The 16,486-nt window shown below is 41.7% G+C and overlaps 1 protein-coding gene across 6 annotated transcripts in view; it reads right to left on the reverse strand.

The window, feature by feature from the left end:
• RARB (retinoic acid receptor beta) overlaps positions 1-16,486 on the reverse strand; it is a 338,077-nt gene that overhangs the window by 87,273 nt on the left and 234,318 nt on the right. Inside the window, exon 1 of one of the 6 annotated variants that reach the window (XM_081164733.1) lies at positions 11,604-12,196. The exons of the other annotated variants lie outside the window; for them this stretch is intronic. Within the exon in view, the coding sequence (XP_081020859.1) occupies positions 11,604-11,760 (157 nt within the window). The 5' untranslated portion in view covers positions 11,761-12,196. Of the gene's footprint in view, positions 1-11,603; positions 12,197-16,486 lie in introns of those variants that run through there. 6 annotated transcript variants of the gene reach the window in all.

The raw sequence follows: 16,486 nt of genomic DNA on the forward strand, positions 1-16,486 counted from the left end.
TTGGGAGTTATGTAGGCACCAAAATGACAGCAGTGACAATGACGCCATCATTTTGAAGGAGGAGGAGGAGGAAGAGAAGAAACAGCAGCAGTATGGGAGATAGAAGTACGAAGGCAATCCAGTCTGCCAAAGCAATTATGACCAACAATAAAGAATTTGCAGACACAATTATCTACCTTCAAATTAGTGCACCTTGATCTGTGCAATGCAACTTCGTTCATTCTCACGTGTTTTAATACAACACTGCCAGTCAAAAGCTTGTTAAACCAATTTCGATTCAGCACTGTCCCAAAGTAAACATGCCCAATGGTTTGCCTCCAGTTCTGGAAGTGGAAAGTTTGTTTGGTTAGACTCTTCATGATACCGTGCATTTGGTAAGGGGTTTGCTTGTGCTGGTCTCCAGTTCTTTACAGCTAATACTGGCAGCCGTGTACCTTTCTCCGCTCTTCTGGCAAATGAAACTGTCACTCCACTAGAGACACGCACTGAAAGCCGTTTTTTCTTGCCAGAAATAACAAGGGATTCACTGTATGGGCAATGTTAATTTTTCTCCTTTGAAAATGAACAGGAATGTTGCCACTGATACAGCAATGAAAAAAATCCATCCTCTAACAAGGACACCCATTCCAATTAAAGGGACTAGCAGAGCTGCTGTATGTGAGATATTGATCTATAACCAGTACTCTTCATTGGTTCTGGTGCACATAATGCAAATTTAAGAAAACAGCGGTATCCTAGCTGTTTCGCTACTGTAATAATTCTAGATAATTAAAATGTGATTTCATTATTAAACTGCAACAAGAGCTCTGTATGAAACAAACCATTCAGAAAGATTTCTTTTTCATCAATTATTTGTTATTTATCTGATGCAACAATATGAAAGGCTGATTAAAATGTATGATTCCATATGCAGTTTCTCGTCATTAAGGCCAATGGAAGCATTTTGAGGTCCATAATGAAATAATTACATTTGCTTTCAAGTATTCTCCTCTTCAATAATGTACAGCAATGCAGCACTAAATTAAAACATTAGGAACTAAATTTCACTTGCATCTATTTCCATTTGAGCTAATTATATCCCCAAGCTGTCCAACAAACTAGGCCCTAAAAATCTTTTGAAGTTGAAATGGCCCTAAGAAAAATACTTTTATAGTTAAGAGCTTTGATAAAAAAACAAAGGCGATTCAGCCTCAGATGCCTAAATATTTCAAGGAAATAAAATATATATTCAGGAAGAAAGTTGGGCAAAATTCAGGGAATTATTTAAGTATTCAAGCTTAGTTGTTTAAATGTGCACGTTGAGATTCTGGCTCCATCTATATTTGCCACTTCTGCATTCCCCCCGAACAAATTAATGCCTTCCTACCACAGAAGAACCACTAAAAAATGGGTTCGGTACCTAGTTGGGTTCATGAATACTTTTCAGCTCTTCAGTTTATTTATGCTCAAGATGTTAGATTTATTTTTTATTTTTTTAAAAAAAGATTTTGTAACCATTTCAGCCACCGTGAAGCAATTTTGAACCAGTTCAGGCCTTCACAACTTACAATAACTCCCAGTTTGATAGTAGGCTACCAGCCAACATGACAGTTGCTTGAAAAGCTCCATCTTTATGCACCACAAGCGGACAAGAAAATCAGGAAGTGGACTGTGTGGTTGGGTAGGCTGCCTTTGGATTGGCAGAGCCCAAGCTGCAGAGACTTGCGCTAATGCTATAGCATTAGGGAAGAGTTGTATCTTAATGACCTACTTGGAAACCCAAAGAAAGTGTCTCTTCAATACATATTGCAGGATGGGGGATCACGGCACCTGGGCATGCAAATATCTCTGTTTGAAACCCTTGTCTGAACTATACATTTAAAGCAGCATCACGCCACTTTAAAAACAGTCATGGCTTCCCTCAAAGAATCTGGGGAACTGTAGCGGGGTTTTTTCAAAGGTGCTGAGAGCTGCTGGAACAGCCCCGCTCCCCTCACAGTGCTACAATTCCCACAGTTCCCTTGAAAGGAGGATCGATTGTTTAGCTACGTACTCTGAAAACTGCAGCTCCAGCTCTAGGATTTTTAATACAAATTCAGCAATCGTTGTGTTCAGTCTTCACGAAGGGAAATTCATTTTCAGTCTCAGTTAGTGCAACCATTGCGTGACTTTCCAGATGCAAATTGTTTGAGGTTTCAAACATCAAACACAAACACATGAGTAAAGGTAAAGGTTGCGGCGCTCATCTTGCTTTCAGGCTGAGGGAGCCAGCGTTTGTCCACAGACAGTTTCCTGGGTCATGCGGCCAATCTAAACTGCTTCTGGCACAACAGGACACCGTAACGGAAACCTGAGCGCACGGAAGCACCGTTTACCTTCCCGCCACAGCGGTACCTATTTATCTACTTGCACTTTGACATGCTTTTGAACTGCTAGGTTGGAAGGAGCTGGGACAGAGCAACGAGAGCTCACTCCGTTGCGGGGATTCGAACCGCCAACCTTCTGATCGACAAGCTCAAGAGGCTCAGTGGTTTGGACCACAGCGCCACCCACATCTAATAAACGCATGAGTACTCCACTGCCCCCAGACACGCTGTGTTTGGCTTCTCTGCTCAGGCATGTTCACTCTGGAAATTGTGGCATTTTTGTTGTAGGATGGGAAGGAGGGATGAGGAGAATGTCACCCCTCTCCCCCATTTATAAAAACTTGCACTTTTTGGTGAATGGTTTCTCAGGGAATGGGAAAGGCTGAAGCCCAAGTCATGCACATGTTCTGCCCTGTTCCTGTCCCGCTCCACTAGTTAGAAGAAAAAAAGCAGAAAAGTGCAGGACATTGGTCAGGTAATATAGGATTGTTAAAAACCTGCTAGCAATCAAACCAGCCAAATCCATGCACTAAACCTCCCAGCTAGAAGCACGTTGTGTTAAGGCACTGATGGGATAGCTCAGTTAGTAGTGCATGAGACTCTTAATCTCAGGGTCATGGGTTTGAGCCCCACAATGGGCAAAATATTCCTGCATTGCAGGGGGCTGGACTAAATGACCCTCAGGGTTCCCTTCCAACTCTACACTTCTATTATTCTGTGTTGTGATGCACAGCACATATGGCCCAAGCAGCCCATCTGAAAACGGTACGATGCCCAGGGAGGAAGCCTCGTCCCAAGTAATTATATGTAGAGACGAGACGAGCAGCACATTTTGGAGTATTTTGTAAAGCTAAAAATAATAATACATCATCTACTCTATATTAATTGCAGCTGTAATATTACTGCTCTGTATCACGAAGCTCAATTGAGTCATGCTCCATTCACAGACATGCTTTGCAAGAATGGGAAAAAGCTGACTCATTTAGCCCCCTGAGTCTGTGTATGCAACAGTATGGTGTGGAAATGAATCACCTGTAACTAATGTAGTGTTGAGTATGCCTAGCAAATTAACAAGTCAAAGCCAAGCGATAAGGATTCTATCAGCCAGTTGAAATCCTATTCAAACAGATCCAAATGTTATTCTTCATCTTAAGGCAACAGTTATGTTTTGGAACTGGATCAAAACAAGAAGATTATTACCGCCAGAATTTGTCTGCCACATCAGTTTTTATTAATAGGAATAGCTAATGTGGAGTCCACACCTTTTGGAGTACTATAGCTCTGCTGCCAGTCAGAACTGGGATAATGAACAATTGTTCTAATCTGGGATAAAGGAGGTTATGCAAATACTTCCAACCCTCAAATTAAACTTTTATATGCCCAAATACCAGTGGTTAAAGCAGCAGCCATCTCAGGTGTCGCCAGTGTGTGTGCACAGCACGCTTTCCATTATCAATTAAATTCTGGAAATAGAATTAAAGTCCTTTTTAATTCAAAAAGAATTATCGACACAAGCTGAAATTATTGCGAATTATTGAAGACGTGAACTATTGAAGATGCTTACTTTGAGCAACAAATACACCACTGCTGCTACTTCCTTCTTGGCCATCAAAAGTTTATTGTATGAAATGGGCTGAAACGTTTCTTTTCCTCACACTAATGAAGATTATGGAAATGAGCTGGCATTCTGTCACAAATCAAGACAGCTTTAAAGAGGTGCATCTGTTAAAATATTTGAAAACAGGCTAAATTGACAGCTTGAGTAAAAACAACGGAAATAAGACCAAAACAAACGAGACACGCTACTGAAATGGTGATGAAAGCAAATACTAATCTCATCTCCCTGAGAATGTATTTGAAACCAAAGGAAGTTGACTTTGTGAAACAGAAGGCTATGTGAAGCTATGTTGGGTCCATTACACTTCCCAGAGCTTGAGCTGCCGTAAACTGAAAGTATAGCTAAAAATGTTTGTCTACAGGCAAACAGGGTTCCCTTAGACCTGGCTGCTTACATCACCCCATGCAACGGGAATAACTATTTTTCTGTGTAAGTAAAAACCATGCCCCCCACCCCGCTGCAAATAAGAATTTTTGATCCAGTAACTCAGTATTGTTTAGCTGAAAAGACTAAACTCCCATCTGCTACAAACAGCACACTTTCTTTACATTTTCCTGCACTATTATACTTCCAGAATTTCTGGGGAAATGACACGTCTCAGATGTAATCCTGGGCTTATTTACACAAGCTCAAGTACCACTAAAGTCAAGGCAGCTTATGCATCCATAAAGACAGCTATTTCTGTTGCATAAAACAGTCAGCATGCCAGGACTCCAACCAAACAAGTCATAGAAACCTTTGAATTCCACCTCTTTGCAAGTCTTCAATCTTAGGTGGATCACAACTTTTTGTTTAAAATCAGTGTTGTGAGCCTTCTATTGCACAACTGCAGTCTTCTCTGCTCTCTTGAGATTTAGGGAGATTTAGTTCTAAGTAAACGTACAAAGGCCTGGGCTGTTAAATCCTTGTCTTCAAAGGCAATTATGCTCTAAAGACTATTATGATGTGTGGGATTGAAGGAAAGGGGTGTATTCACTGGTTGTAAAAAGGCTCCCATCTAAAAATAACACCCATATTCATGAATAAATATTATGTTCTAGATACTTAAAACTGGGCACTCAGCTGCCACTTACAGCTATGCATGTTGGAGTTGCAACAATATGATTGGCGTCCTTTGATTTTACTCTACAGCCCTTTATTTATTAAACAAAGGATAGGAAACAAGACAGATGTATTTCATTGAAGGGAAATCTGAAGAGAAATTCCACAATGATGCAGACTGACTTATTGATAAAGCCCAGGCATTGAACATCAAAATTCACACAGAACAATAAAACGAAGGCAAAAGGAAGTATCTGCAGACCTATTTACATGTTACTTATGTGTAGAGTAGGCAGAACTTTTAGCCTTGTCCCTGATGTTGTGTTTTCTTTCCACAACAGTGACTTCAAGGGCAGTGGCGTAGCGTGGGTTGTCAGCACCTGGGGCAAGGCAAGTAATTTGCACCCCCTAACCCGTGGATTTTAGCACTCGAGTCTCTTCCGCGCCCCCCCCCCAGATGTTGCGCCCGGTGCGGCAGGCCCCCCCTGCACCCCCCACGCTACGCCACTGTTCAAGGGAAGGAAAAGGACCACTCTATTCTGCCTTGGTCAGACCACACCTGGAATAGGATGCCCAATTCTGGGCACCACAATTTAAGAATGATGTTGACAAACTGAGACATGTGCAGAGTAACCAAGATGAACAAAGGTCTGGAAACCAAGCCTTATAAGGAACAGTTAAAGAAGATGGTTATGTTTAGCCTGGAAAAGAGGAGACTGAGAGCAGGTATGATATCCATCTTCAAATATCTCAAGGGCTGTCACATGGAAGACAGAACAAGCTTGTTTTCTCCTGCTCTGGAGGGCAGGACTCGAACCAATGGCTTCAAGTTACAAGAAAGGAGAGTCCAACTAAACATGAGGAATAAATTTCCGACTGTAAGAGCTGTTTAACAGTGGAACAGAGGTGGAACTCTCCTTCATGGGAAGTTTTTAAGCAGAGGCCGGATGGCCATGTGCCATGAATGCTTTAGCTAAGATTTCTGCATTGCAGAGGGTTGGACTAGATGACTCTTGGGGTCCCTTCCAACTCCACAATTCTATATGCAAGCAGGACACCCACACAGCCAGGCTCCCTGATCATATGGAGTTCAGCTGTGTGGGTTTGGCTTTCTTTACAGACCACTGTGTACAATAGGTCCAATTTGAAAACAGCTTTCTTTTCAGCTCGGACACATCTTTTATGCAGCCTTGAGGATGCACTGGGAAAATGAGGCTGCAAAGGCACAAAAGCAGCATGTGAAAGCTTTAATTTTATTCTAATTGACTGGGTTTCAACTTCTCTTGGCAGTATTCTTTTTAGCTTTGTTTTTAGATAACATTTAAATGGAGTCCTGTTGGAAATGTTAGTTGACCTGATGGACATCCTGTGCCCTTTTAAAATGTGGCTCTTTCGGGGGGGGGCATTTTTATTTTTATTTTATATATTGTGATATTTTCTGTGAACCGCCCTGAGACCTCCGGGTATAGGGTGGTATGTAAATTCAATAAATAAATAAAATTTTAAAAAATGTTTTGCCTAGCAGCTTTTCTCAATCTGTGTGGGGGTCTGTATCTTGCAGCCTGCTTTAAAGCAGTTCCCATGCTGGAAGGCAGACACAGAACAGGTTTGCCATAGACACACCCACTACAACAACATCCCTACATAAGCCACTGGAAAGTTCCTCTTTGTAGGAAATTTCTCTGGGTTAGGGGGGGCATTTAGCAGTCGCAAATCTGTATCCTGTTCTCTGACTACGCTTGTTGAACCCCACATTCATTTTGGAGCCCAGCTTGTTGGGGGAAAGGGCACGTTGCCCAGCTAGGAATTCAGAGATAGGCATCAAAACATTTTGCCATGGGTTCAAACGCACTGTTATTAACACGAACTCAATCTGCCAGCTGTATAAAACAGCAACATGGGAAACGTAAGAGACACAGCAGTTGAATTCTAACACTGATGCACTTTGTGATTAGAGTAAGCAGGCAACCAAAGTCATATGTAGAGCAGCAGCTTGGGGAAGACACACTTGGGTGGTGTATGTAAAGAGTACACTACTTTACCTTGCTTTATTACCGTGAACATTACGCTGTGTGTCAGATAAAAAGATGCTCAAATTCAGGAGTGCCTTGTACAAAACAAGAGGGTGCTTTGCTTTGGTCACAGTTTTAAAATGAACAATGAATTGGGCCTGCCATATCAAACACGAGATCTGCTTGGGCTTTGCTGCGTATGAACAGGTGGTCCTATTCCAAACTTCATAAAGGAGGTAATTTTCAAGATATTTGGCAGGCGTTTTAAGTTGGTTGCACACAGCCAAGCTAATGTATGGGTGTAAGAATTAAGCTCAGTGCAGGGTTAAGAAAAGAATGTGGCTTTCCCCACCCCCCACCCCCTTAGTGTATTATTAGCTCATTTGCATGATTTGGTATGTTAATATGTCCTGTGGGCCTGTTTTGTACATTCTATATGTACAATGGATGCAGGTAAAGTGATTCCGTAACATGTCCACTTTGTGAATGGGCACAGAAGGAGATGCAGGGAAAGGGTAAGATCTGTGTGTGTTGGGAGAGGGGAGCAGTTTGTGATGAAAATGTTGTTTCTTATACTATAGGAAAAAGCTGACATAAACTGTTAGCATTCCTTTACATTTTTTAAAAACTAACTTCAGCATCAATGTTTCACATGCATGTGCACGTGTGTGTGTGTGTGTGTGTGTGTGTGTGTGTGTGTGTTTTAAACAGAAAAAAGTTTGATAGTCTGGAGGAAAACAAACAAGTTATACTGTGACACAGAGAGAAATTCAAGACACTCAGATTTCATTGCTTTTCAAAAGTGCATTAAATTAGTTTGGATCCAATTAAAGTACCAGGGATCAAGTGTCTTTTAAGAAAATTTGCAGCAAATAAAAGATTCCTTTTAATCTCTGCATTAGGAGCTTGCATTGAAACTTTAAATAAAGGAAAGGTGCATAAAAATAAACCTTGCCTTCTGCAGCTGAAATGCAGAACTTGCCAACAGCACCTGCTGCAATTCAATACTTAGGAATGTAGATTTCCAGGCATGCACTTCAATGTGTTTGTTTTTACATTCTGACTGGAGATATGAAAGATAATAAAGCATTGAGTTGTATGTTAGGACAGATGTTTCTGGGCTTTTCTTTTTTTAAAAACCGGGATAGCATAAGAATTCACAAAGTCCTAAACATTACAAGCCGCCAGAAGTTTAGCAATGAATTTTTATGGATTGCAGGTTTTGTTCACAGCAGGTTTTATACAGAATTGCAGTCTATCATCTTCATTTAACATAAAATCTTACTGGGAAGCTTTGTTATTCTAAATTAAGCACTATTAAGCCCCATTCATTCCAACGGAGCAATTCAGGCCGTAACATTAAAAACACTTGCAGAATGGGGCTTACTGGGTAATAACACAGTGGGACCTACTTCTGAATAGACATGCATAGGATTGTGCCTCACTTTCTCACTGAAATCAACAGTATTTAAAAGGCTCAGCAATGGATGACATCTAACGAAGTCATACTAGGAAGAGAACCACTGACATAAGTCAATTAACTTTTTGTGGTTCTGCTCTGAGAAAAACTAATATTGGCTATCATCCACTGACTGCTTCAAGTGCTTTATTTTTAAAATGTGTAATATCTGCAGAAAAGCTTTTCTTATTATCAGATTAACTACATCCTTCTTTACAAGACCATCAAAAGTCAGAAATAGTATGTCCATTAGTTGCATACATACTGCTTTATTTCTGAGCAGGCAACATGAAATAAAATCATCTCTTCATCTTAATAATCAAGTATATGAAATTTTCCAAAGTTCCAAGTTAACCCCTTCATACTTGGCTGCCAGTGAAACAGAAATCCATATTTTACCTTAAGATAAAATAGAGTATTTATGTAATCTTAGCTTTAGACTTCATTCACTAATTCATGTCGATCCCTTTGATTATGGTGCACTGACCCCGATTTCTTAACCGTTAAAGGGAAGAGCTTATTGGTAATACTTTAAACTGCAATCAATCACAGTTCTGCTGTTTCTTTAAGAACACTGTTTTCTATAGACAAAGACTTTCGCATAGTTTTAAGTCACACACTATTGGGGGGGGGGAGAGAAAATTAGATGATTACAAAATTTCTATCCCAAAACCTTAAACACACAAGAGTTAAAAGGATGTAGTTAAGGCATTACATATTCTGGATGAAGCATTTTATTGACTGAATTGCTTCTGGAGAGAAATGTTGGTGCTATTCTGCTGTTTTTCCCCCTGAGATTAATGCAGCTGTTATGCTCTACCTGGCATCCTAAAATTTCATCTCTATTGAAGATGCATGGCAACCGAGGTGTAAATCAACTATTGCAGAAAGGCTTATTTATACAGCCAAACCCAAATAAGCTTGACTCACTCTTATCATATGAACTGACTGTTCATACTAACAACATAGGACTTAGCACAAGAAGGAAATACTTGTCGTTGGAGCTACACGTTATTTTCCCCTGCAGCTGCAGAACATACTATGTGGACTTGTCACTTTTAGAATTCCAAGTAATACATTTAACCACTAAACTTGAAAGGGGGGGGGAATAAACTTGAAAGATGAGATATTTAAAACTCTGCTTACAATTTAAGAGTCCCAAAGTACTTTATGCATGATGTGTAACCACCTGCATTCCCGGCTTGCTTTGATAAATGCTAATCTGAAAGTTTAGAAGTTTAACAACATTGCAGTTTAAGCTGTGGTCCTTACAAAATTGTGAATTCCTGAAAGCACTTTGCTAAACCTCCCCCCCCCCTTTCTGGTTACTAGTTCCTTTGATTGGCTTCCCTTCTTCTAATCCAGCCTCTTTCCTTATCTCCAGCTCTAGGCAAATGACACATTTAACACTTGCTGCCTGCTGGTAATGGTGAAACACACACACACACACACACACCGTTTAACTTGCTCAGGAGAAAAGGCAGCATATATACATATTTTAAAAGCTGGTTCTAATTAATGGCATTGTGAAAGACTTGTAATGTTCTGACTTCAAACAGATCGCCAGCAGTAAATTCTCTAAACTATTTTTCTAGAAGTTTGATATTGTAAAAAAATAAAAATACCTAAAGTATGCTGTTATAGAAAACTTGCTAAGAAAACAAAACTTTCCAGAACATATTTACAAACTTAAGCAAAGTTCTTTCTCAGTTAGCTATACAGAATTAACACAGTCCTTCAACCTGCAAGTGTGGAATCGCCTAGAAAATATTTGGGCTACATTTTCTGATTTGCTTGTTTGAGGTTTATTTTTGACTTTGCCTCTACTTTCCTAAAGAGGCAAAAATGTTAAATTCTTCAGGGACGAGCTTCTAAGTTTTGTTTGCATGTCCAATGCTAACAGAGACCGAATTGTGATGAAAATATGTGGACTGTAGCATTAGCTCTCATGCTCGTACCACACATCTGAACAAAATTCTCATTTCTTTTTATTCCCTTGTGGATTAAACACTCTGAATTTAAAAAAAGCTCCACCTATTTCAAAGCAACTGGGATACCTAGGAATCACAATGATATCAAACATACTTCTATAGTCAATGCCTCATTGAGGTGTCAAAGAGTATGTTAAAAAAATGATAGATAGCCATCATTTATCTAAATCAGTGTCAGAGCAATGAAGCATCCTTCAAGGCTGTTTTTTTCTTCTTTTAATGCAGAGAAAGTGGTGCTGGGACTTTGCTATTTCTTGCTGTTTCTCAGACTCAAAACATAAGATTAAGGATTGCCGCTGTTTGCCACCTATGTTCTCCAGCACTATGTCAAGATCTGATAACAAAACAGCAATTTTTTAAAAAAAACCTGCGCCGGCGAAGAGGCAGCTCCCTTTTCCTGAAAGTCCCAGGCTCTGAACAGATTCGGAAAGCGCTGAGATAATTGATGGGGAAACACAAGGGGTGTTCACAGTTAGTTTTCTAGCAAAAACAGGGACTTCTTAGAGCAACAAAGTAAAAAGGAGAAAGGTGGCAGCAAGGTCAATGCAAAGAAATATTGCCTCTTCTCCCCACCCCACCCACGCCCAGAAAAAAAAAGGAAAACATTTATGGGAGTTTACAACTCCCAATTCTGCCCACCCTATTGAGGCTAAAGTCACAGGGCAGCACACTGCCAAATTAACTGGTTGTTTAGGTGTTAAAAGGCACCTGGGGGGAAAGATATAGACTAAATTCCAAACAGGGTATTAGAAGAGCAAAGAGCCTGTAGCGATCAGGAAAATTTACACACAACCTACACTGAATGATAAATAAATTATTATTATTATTAATAGTAATAATAATCCGTTTCCCCCATGAACTATTTACAAGATGCAAAGAATACACTAGAGAAGCAACACTGCAAGCGGGAAAAGCGAAGCACACCTAGGCTCGTGTTCTTTCAAAATGTTTGAAGAATTTGTATGCACAACCACATATCTGAATAGCTGTGGTTTGGAAAGGATGCCTCTTTCACCTGTTTGTGTGTGTAGCGGCTATTATTATTATTATTATTATTATTATTATTATTATTATTACATCATGCAAATAAATAAAGCAGAGGGGGGGAAAGTGGAGCAAAATAACCGCGGGACCTACATTGCGCACTGTGCCGGTGCCGCCACTCTGTTTGTGCCAATCCACTGAAGCATGCTTTGAGAGCCTTCTCCTGGAGCATGCAGGAAGACGGACTTGCAGTGTAGAAATCCAGCATTTGACCAGGGCTTACTGCTAGGACATCCATGCAGTCAAACATGATTCCCCCTCCACAGTAGGTCTGGAAAAGTGCCTTCCGCTAGGTGTGGAGGAAAATGGCATAGGAAAGTACCTCCAACTCCATCAAACTCTGCCCCCTTTTTGGCACGTAGGCTGTTGGTCTTTTTCCCAGACCAGAATCATGAATTATGACAGACAACACAGCTAAAAGCCTGTAATTGATCCAAATGATCATTTACCATTTTCCAGCCTGTTCAGCCAATCCGGCAGAATAGGAGGGGGGAAGCAGGGAGCTTTCCAAGTTTCAGTTTTCCTCCATCTCTTCCTCAAAACCTCGAAGGAGCCTTCTTGCTTCTCAGGCTTCCACCAAATAGGTGTTTTTAAAAATATCCTGTGCAGCGTCCAAGTTTTGCAGAGAAAACAGGCTTCGGTGAGAGCTCTGGATCCCCCTTTGCCGGCGAATAGATCCTTCTGCCTGCGAACAGCTCACTTCCTACTACTTGTGTCACACAGAATGAAAGATTGAATTGCTTAATATATGCGAGTGAACTTTCCATGAACCCTTCCCAGGCTGCTAACCTTCAAATGACCCAACCAGTCTGACATCACCAACTCCCAGGATTCTCACACAGCTTAAAAACTCCCGGCAGCCTTGCAAAATAATGCAGGCAGGCACAGAAGCAGGCAGCCAGTAGCTGCCGTTCCTATAATAACGTCCCTTTAGAAAGGAAGACAAACACTTTTTAAAAAAGATATAAAATAGAAATAAGAGTTGCCTCAGGATTCTAAGCAGCAATGCTGCACACAAACACACACACACATGCCTTAAAGTTTACAAAATCTGTCTCTTTATCCTCCCTCCGCTGTTTAATTCTTCTCCAAAGCTTCTTTTCTACAAAGATTTCCTTCCTTCCTTCAAGTGAAGCAAACACACACGCTCGATTCTACGCACAAACACATCCCAATTCTCTCCTGGCATCATTCAGGAAAGACAAGGGTGACATATTGCATTCACTCTATTATATATAAAAACAGACTTAATGGGGGACAATCTTATACATACAGCTCACAATGATTTGCCAGACCAGCGTTAGACAGGACACACACACACACACACACACACACACACACACACGGGGGGGGGGAGAGCAAGCAGTGGAATTCCCTCATGCCTTGGACAGGGTTCTACATCTATGCTTCCAGTTCCCCCACATACACTGCCATGGTTAGGTTGTGCTCAGAAGCTGCAGCACACAGCAAAGTACACACTAGCACAATTTTTGCATGCAATCTTGTTGATAAGTGCATGCTTTCCCCCCTTCATAAAAGTTATTGTATCTCAACATAGCTCAACATATATATCTCAACATATGGGGGTGGATGGGAATCACGCGTGAAACAGCCCTCAAATCCTTCAGCGGTTCAGTTGCCAGTACAATGGTACCTCGGGATGCGAATGGGATCCGTTCCGGAGCCCCGTTCACATCCCGAAGCAAACGCAACCCGTGTCCGCGCGTCTGCGCGTGCCACGTTGCGGTGCTTCTGCGCATGCAGTCCTTTTGACGGTCTGCGCATGCACGCGCGGTGAAACCCGGAAGTAACACGCTCCGTTACTTCCAGGTTGCCGCGGAGCGTAACCCAAATTTGCCAAACCCAAAGCGTATTCATCCCGAGGTATGACTGTATTTAATTTTTTTTAAGTCCAGTGCACAGCAAAATCACTCTGTCCCTGTTTTCAAAATGACACCACCACCCCCCCGTAACTATGATAGTGCAAAGCTATTGACGGCGATGAAAGCACAGAAGCCAAATGCAGCTTATAATAATTCTAAAGCAACACTCCACCTGCTTTTTATCTGTTCACACAGATCCCTGTCTATGACAGGGATGGAGAACCTGCGATCAATCCAGAGGTTGATGGATTATTCGAGCCCCTTGTTGGGTGAACAATTCTTGGAATGGGGGGGGGGGTTGGACTAGATGACCCTCGTAGTCCCTTCCAACTCTGCAATTCTAGGATTCTATGAACCACTGGCTGTGTTGGCCGAGGTCGATGGGAGCTGAGAGTCCAACATTAGGAAGGACCATGTGTTCTACACACTTGGTCTACAGCGACTGGCATCAGGTTGCCAGGATTTCACACAGGGGTCTCTACAGCCCTACCTGGAAATGTCAGGAATTGAACCTGGAACCTTTTGTATACAAAGCTAATGGATTTTCCTGCAATTGTTTAGCCAGATTCTTAACAAACAGAGCATAAATAGCATGCATGTTCCGTTTCTGTTGACACCCATCACCTGCTTTCTCAGCAGTATGCTGCTTTTAGATATGGAGGCTCAATTTAATTGATTGGCTAGGAAACCATTCATTCATTCTACTCTTTTTTTTAAAAAAAATTCCTACGTTTAAGGATACCAATCTTTCTGAGACCACTTGCAAGTAGAATAATAAGACTTCTTTAGATTGTTTTATGCCCTTTCAGATTACATCTGGTTTGTGTGTGTATTGTGTTTGTGTGTGTGTTGAATACGGTTTGTTTTCAATTTAGATATATCAGTTTCAAAAGAACTTTTTTATATGTGTTCTTTGAATCTTCTCATATTCAAGTTTTGTTAACCCAGTCAGCAAGCAGTGTCACTGAGCTCTTAATGAATAGCAGGCCTCTTAGGCGGTGGGAGATGGGACCATGTGTTCTTGTGAGAATATTCAACTCTTTGAGCTGAAATAGCCACTGTGCAGGAAAAGTTTTGCTTTCATCTTAACAGAGAGGAAAGCACCATTTGATATAATATTCAAAGTGAGGGCGGGACCATAAAGAAGGCTGACTGCAGAAGAATTGATGCTTTTGAATTATGGTGCTGGAGGAGACTCTTGAGAGTCCCATGAACTGCAAGAAGATCAAACCTATCCATTCTGAAGGAAATCAGCCCTGAGTGCTCACTGGAAAGATAGATCCTGAAGCTGAGACTCCAATACTTTGGCCACCTCATGAGAAGAGAAGACTCCCTGGAAAAGACCCTGATGATGGGAAAGATGGAGGGCACAAGGAGAAGGGGACAACAGAGGACGAGATGGTTGGACAGTGTTCTCGAAGCTACCAGCATGAGTTTGACCAAACTGTGGGAGGCAGTGGAAGACAGGAGTGCCTAGTGTGTATGGGGTCACGAAGTGTCAGACCATGACTAAACAACAAATATTCAAAGACCTGTATGACAACTCACAAAAATATAAAACTAATATTCAAAGCCCAGTATGACAATTCACGAAAATTCTAAAGAACTCAACTCATATTAACATTACTGTCCTTGTGTAACTCAGCCTATAATTAATATTCATTGAGGCCAAGAGGATTCATGGTGACAGATTTTCTTTGCGACAGATCCGCAACCAAGATCCCGGGGCGCTGTTGACATGGGGATTGTATAAAACTGGATTAGCTGGCAGCAGAAAGAACTTTAGAAGGGGATTATGGGAGTTGTAGTTTAGCAGCATTTTGAAGACCACAGGTTTCTGAATCCTGTTGCAGACATTGCTGAGCAGGCTGACCAATGGTATAAGATATGGACCAATGGTATAATGATCCAAGGAGCGGGTGGCGCTGTGGTCTAAACCACTGAGCCTCTTGGGCTTGCCAATCAGAAGGTTGACGGTTTGAATCCCTGCGACGGGGTGAGCTCCCGTTGCTCTGTCCCAGCTTCTGCCAACCTAGCAGTGCAAGTAGATAAATAGGTACTGCTGCAGTGAGAAGGTAAATGGTGTTTACCTCTGGTTTTCGTCATGGTGTCCCGTTGCGCCAGAAGCAGTTTAGTCATGCTGGGCACATGACCCAGAAAGCTGTCTGTGGACAAACGCCGGCTCTCTCAGCCTGAAAGTGAGATGAGCACTGCAACCCCATAGTTGCCTTTGACTGGACTTAACTGTCCAGGGGTCCCTTACCCTTTTACCTTATAATGTACAGTCATAGAAAGGATATGCTAGACTAGATAAATCTTTGCTTCTTTTAGTTTGCTATCTTAAGACCATCCTGTGCATAACTTGGCCAATATAAACGGTTTCAAAGGAGGCTGCCAGACCCCATTCTGAAGCTGCAATAGCACTTACAGTGGTACCTCAGGTTACAGACGCTTCAGGTTACAGACTCCGCTAACCCAGAAATAGTACCTCGGGTTAAGAACGTTGCTTCAGGATGAGAACAGAAATTGTGTGGCGGCGGCGCAGTGGCAGCGGGAGGCCCCATTAGCTAAAGTGGTACCTCAGGTTAAGAACAGTTTCAGGTTAAGAATGGACCTCCGGAACGAATTAAGTTCTTAACCCGAGGTACCACTGTAACTGAAACATGAAGACAGCTGAGATGAATGTTTTGAAAAACATCTCACCGTTAAGGGGGAAGACTGAGACCGAGTGATGTGTGCCCTTGCTCCGTCCACTGTCCAAGTAAACCCAAAAAAACCATAATGAAAACAAAACCAGGGAGTAGAATTGAAAACTCAACAAAACCCAGGCAAAACAAACCCTTATTACAGTTCATTTAAAACTAAGTACACATGGATCTAGCCTGACTTCCCTAAGGAGGGGCTTTGAGAATCAGGATATAGTTATAGACAAGGGCCTATACCCGCTACTCACCATATTAGGCTCTCTTGGTGGTGGAAGATCCCACAGAGTAGCGGCGCCAGCTCCAAGGGACTGAGCTCCTCCTCCTCCTGATAGGGAAGGAGGCCAAGCATGAGAGAGAAGCCACCGGCCACCATGTTTGGCTCCACCCA

Source organism: Podarcis bocagei (assembly GCF_964188305.1).
Source record: "Podarcis bocagei genome assembly, chromosome: 12".
Classification (NCBI taxonomy): Eukaryota; Metazoa; Chordata; class Lepidosauria; order Squamata; family Lacertidae; genus Podarcis; species Podarcis bocagei.